Genomic DNA, 5657 nt, shown 5'->3' on the forward strand with positions numbered 1-5657 from the left:
CACAGTTCGAGACCCGCCAAATGACCAGAATAACCTGTGACCTGTCATAGATTCATCGGACAAAGGAGTAAAACTACATTTTCTGGTACGGAACAAAAAGCATGTGGGCGCGCACCATTAGACTACCATAGGGCGGGTCTATTGTCATGCCACCTCCTTTTTCTTCTTCTTCCCTCCCCCCCCCCCACCCCCATCCTACCTCTTTTTTTTTTTAATATCATAAAAAAAAAAATAAGAAATCAAACGAGGATTGAATTTTTTCTATCAACGAAGCCGGTCTCATAATTATAAAAATTTAAAAAAATAAAATTATATATTTAAAAAAAATTATAAAAAAATATCATTAGTATTTTTTTTTTCCATCAAACCTCTTCATTCATTTTCTTTCTCATTAAATTATTTTTTTCATCCATAAAATTTTCTTCCTGAGCCTCTTTCTTCTCTTCTAAATCCCATGCACCATCTTTCCTATCCGATGAGATTTTTCTCAAATTTTTTGATATATATTATAAATTTTAATAATACATAATATATGATTAAATGATACGCAACAACAACATACTAATATATATTATAAATTTTTTTGATACATATCTAGTAACGATTCAATACATATGTTTAACTAAATCAATACATAATTTTTTGGATATGATGTTTATCATATATAGTATATAACTAAGTTGATACACATATAGTAAAATATTCATCTGATGTACCAACATACACTTTTAGATAAAGCGATATACAGTTTGTAAAATATAATACTCACGAGCATATAGTCATAAATGATATATACTAAATGGTTTACTGATACATACTGTAGTTTTTTTTATGCACACCCAGCAACAACTCAATACATACTTACAAATAAATTAATATATAATTTATCAAATTAAATATTCATTATTATATAGTATATGGCCAGCTAATAATACCTAATAAAATATTGATTCAATATCCCAATATATACCTTTAAATAAATCGATATACTGTTTCTAAAATATATTGTTCACCAATAAGCTATCTAATATATATTATTTATAGTATATATCAGTAAGGGACTTGAAGTGATCTTATAGATAGGAGAAATGGTACATGAGATTTAGAAAAGAAGAAAGAGACTTCGAAAGAAAATTTTATGGAAAAGAAAAATAACTTGATAAGGAAAAGGATGGATAGAGAAGCTTGATGAAAAAGAAAGAGGATATGGATGATTTTTCCTTATAAAGAATCTTTTTTGGATGTATAATTTTATTTATTTTTATTTTTTTAAATATAAAACTAACAGATTCAGCTAATAAGAAAAATTTTATTCTTATTTGATTTTTTTTTTTAAGATGCAAAAAAAAACATGATATGAAAATAAACTAGCTCATATATATATATATATATATATATATATATATATATATATATATATATATATATATATATATATATATATATATATATATATATATATATATATATTCAGTTTATTTATTAAAAGTTAAAAGTTTAGGTCTAAATTTAATTTATTTTTTAAACATGTAATCTGATTTGATCAGCATAATTTGTTTATTAAACATCTTCAAATTTAGTAAACCAATTAAATTGATTAAATAGATTTTGAACCATTTAAATAAATTTAAACATAAATTTGGTTAAATAAAATAAAAATATATTAAATAGATTTTTAATAAATTAAATAAATTTAAAATATGTTTGGATAATTGAATTTAAAATTTCATAGGCATTAATATAATTTCTTAAATAACATTGGACCAAATCTATCTTTATAAATGTATAAAGAATCAATACGGTCCAAATCTCATAAGATGCATTTTCTTTTTTTTTTCCTACCGAATTGAATTGATCCATTATAGTGGTTTTGGATCTCGACAAACATAGATTGGATTAAGTCTTATTAGATGATTGTACTATTTAAGATTTGCCGTCCAAACATATCATAAATGGATAAGATTATACTCAATCTAATCATTAAATAAATCAAAATAGATTAAATATATCAAATTTAATTTATTTAATAAATAGATCGAACAGATGGATTATAATATAATAATATGAAATTTTTTTAAAATAATATTTTTTTAAAAAAATATTTTAAATTTATGATTGTTAAAAAATATTTTTTATTTTATCGTACCACATGAAATCATGGGCCCAATCTATAATTTCATAATCATTTTCGACCGATACGGCATTGTTGAAATTGTGAATTGAATCTACGACTTCAATCAAATTCAAAATCACAGAGGTGGAAAGCAGTGGTGATGGGCATGAATCCACGGAGTGGGTCGGAGGGATGCCATAGGTGGTGGGAGGTGCAAATAGAGTGGGTGCAAGAATTTTTTTTTTTTTTTTTTTTAGAACGGAAAAAAGTGGGGGCGGTGGTGACAGATGCAAACCCATGGAGGTGGGGGTGGGGCAGGCGAGGGGGCGACCGCACAAGCGGAGCAGGCGCACAGGAAATGAGAGAGATTTTTATTTTTTTTATTTTTTTAATGATTGATGATGATAGAGGTGAGAATGAGGGGTGGTACTGATAGGTGCGGGAGGGGCACGGATTGGGAGGAAGGAGGAGGAACGATAAAAAAAATATATAGTGAAATCGTGAGATGAATTTACGATATCAAAGTTTTTTGGTCCAAACCAGGTGGATACATGGTTGAGCTCACGATTTCAACTGAGGTGGCGCTGGAGCCGTGAGTTCAATCAATAATTTTACGTGGCACGGAAAAATGAAAGGTGTTGAATCCGCTGTAATTTAAAATATTTTATTAAAAATATATTATTTTTTAAAGTTTTTTAATAATATAGATCATTTGCCGTACCACGAGTTGACGGACGGATCGTAAATTACCACCCGAACCCCATCTTTGGTCATCTTGCATCATCGTTTGGTTCTACTCGGCTATTTCTCTCTCTCATCTTGGCCGTGGTCTACTCCTCTTTCGGCAAAGGGCAAAAGAGATGGCGACGGCGGATCGGATTGTCGGGGTAGCGGTGGATTTCTCGGTTTGCAGCAAAGCGGCGCTCCGGTGGGCGGTCGAAAACATCGTCCGCCCCGGCGACCACCTCATCCTCATCAACGTCCAGAAGGAGGTTCTCTACGAGGAGGGCGAGATGCAGCTCTGGGAAGCCACCGGATCCCGTATCTTTCTCTCTCTCTCTCTCTCTCTGTTTTTTTTTTTTTTATAAATGTCTTGCCACACCAATCTCTCTTACATACCTTTTTCTCTCTTAAGTTCCTTTTTAGGTTTACTTTTCATAGCCTTTTGCCACCTTTGTTTCCGGATCTTAGGGCTTTTGTTGGAATTTAGGAGATGTTTTCTTTTCCTAGATTTCTGGGGTTGGATTTTTTTTTTCTTTATGAAAAGATCGGATTTTGAAGCTTGTTTAGGTTATTATAAAAGTAAACAGCAGTGTGACACAAGAGTCACGATTTCTGTGTTGGTCCTATAAGGGAGTTTGGTGCGAGATTTTGTTATGTGATTACTTGATATTGAACCCGATTATTTTTTTTCAAGAAAAGATTAAAATTTTAAACTTCTCAAAAATATCAACTTTTGAAACATGCTTGCATATTTAGATGCGATTAAATTGATGGGTACGGTTTTGCAAGCGCAAAAAGCTGATGCTGCAGAAAAGCACATATCCGTGATCTGAGAGCCCCTGATCTTGTTTTCATTTAGAATGTTAATTGGTGTTAGAATTAATTTTTGTTTTTTACTGTTTCATATTAATTCTTCTTTTTGCAAATCGAAAAGTATTGAAATTTGAAACTTTTCTACGTGTATAGTTTTGATATGATTTAAGGCTATCAACTATCAGTTTGATGGTGCAAGAAGCATGTGAGCTCAACAGCTAGTCATGATTTTTGCTTCAATTTCATGTGTTAATATTGCAAATTTGGTGTATACTAGCTACGTTTTCTATATTAATCTAGACATTGTTATTGTGATTCGGTATTTTGCTGAATTGGTGCAATTGAAATGAATTTGGATCTTCTATTTGGTTTTGGTGTTCTTGGAATTTGGAATAGCATTACACAAACTCCATTTGTGATGACAATGAATTCTTCAAATGATAAGACAATTGGTTGTTCTTTTGGAGGTGATTGCTAATCCTGCTATAAAACTTGTTTACTTGTATCTTCATCTAGACATCTAGTAAATCTAGAGAAATTTGATAACTTGATATAACAAGATTGCTCAGAATAGTTCATCCAAACCTACAGAAATACAAGACTGTGGAAACAAATTGTCATCGCCAAAGGACTTTCCAGACATTATATCTCCTCTTGATCTCAACCATCCATCCCTTGATTTATAATTCAGAATTTCATTATTATTCATCTTCTTGGTCCTTGCACTTGTCCATCAGGTGTGTTTGACAAATTGTCCTATCTTTTCTATCACACATGCAATTTAATCTCCGAATTTTGTGCTCATGGCTGTTCACAATTGTCCTCATTGCAACTCCTTTTGCCATCACAAAATTGCAGATACCACTAATGAGAAAAAAAAATTGAGCAAAATTTTATTGTTGAAAGAGAGTGCTAGGTATGTACCCAGTTATTTTTTTCATAAAAATTAGATATTGTAAACAGTATGCAGCACATGCAGATGATTCAAATATTTTTATTAAAAAAACACAAATAAAACTCCTCCATTTTTTCTGTATCCAAGGTACCTTTTGCTTGTTCAGAGTTGCAGCTGCTTATTTACAGTCACTAGATGGGGCTTACAAGTAGAATGTCATAGACCGCATGTGCCTAATAACAATTGCGACTATGTTTTGAATTCTAGCTGTTGACTTACTTTTTTAGCTATCATTTCTTTGTGCATCCTTCTTTTCTCAAGTGGACTTATGAAAATAATTTTGGTGTGATGGCCATACAACAGCACTTATCCCACTAGTTGAGTTATCTGATCCTGGTATTGCAAAAAAGTATGGGGTGAAACCTGATGCTGAGACCTTGGATATACTCAATACTGTAGCCAGGCAGAAGGAGGTGAATCTTCTTGTTATGTCCTTCAAGCAATGCAATCACACAAGTTTGATACTGATAACATAGCACTATATCATTTATGTTAGCAGATTGTTGTTGTCATGAAGATCTACTGGGGAGATGCTCGTGAAAAGATTTGTGAAGCAATTGAGAATATTCCATTGTGCTGTCTAATCATTGGGAATAGAGGGCTCAGCAAGATTAAGAGGTCAAACAAGAACATTCTGTTGTTAAAACATCCTGGTCTCAGATTGTTTTTATTCAAAGCTAGTAATTTCTATGATCATGGCTATAGCAAATTTGCCATAGCTTACTAGATCATGTAGAGATTTCCACTGATTTGTTTGTTCGTTCTACAGGGTACTGCTCGGGAGTGTCAGTAACTACGTGGTGAATAATGGTACCTGTCCGGTCACAGTTGTCAAGTGTGCTGAACATGAAGGCTAGATACTTTCCTCTGTTCTTTTGGATTGTAGTGTCATAGTTGTAGCTCAGTCTGGTGGAGCTTTAATTTCATAGATAGCTCAGAATTTTCTTCCTTAAATAAGAGCTTGATTTCTGGTCTATGCCATGGACTTATGTTTGATGAGGAATTTGTATGTTGTAACTTATGAACGTATATAACTGTTGTATGTGTTGGGTA

The 5657-nt window shown here is 32.0% G+C and overlaps 1 protein-coding gene across 1 annotated transcript; it reads left to right on the top strand.

Annotated features, from left to right (window-relative positions):
• The first annotated feature begins 2889 nt into the window (after nt 1-2889).
• LOC105052586 (universal stress protein PHOS32) lies at nt 2890-5657 on the top strand. Its single transcript, XM_010933439.4, has 4 exons — nt 2890-3154; nt 4908-5017; nt 5104-5222; nt 5374-5657. The coding sequence occupies exons 1-4, from the start codon at nt 2974-2976 to the stop codon at nt 5459-5461; spliced, it is 498 nt and encodes a 165-aa protein (XP_010931741.1). The 5' UTR covers nt 2890-2973; the 3' UTR covers nt 5462-5657.

This window comes from Elaeis guineensis, chromosome 10 (genome assembly GCF_000442705.2).
Source record: "Elaeis guineensis isolate ETL-2024a chromosome 10, EG11, whole genome shotgun sequence".
NCBI classification, from domain to species: Eukaryota; Viridiplantae; Streptophyta; class Magnoliopsida; order Arecales; family Arecaceae; genus Elaeis; species Elaeis guineensis.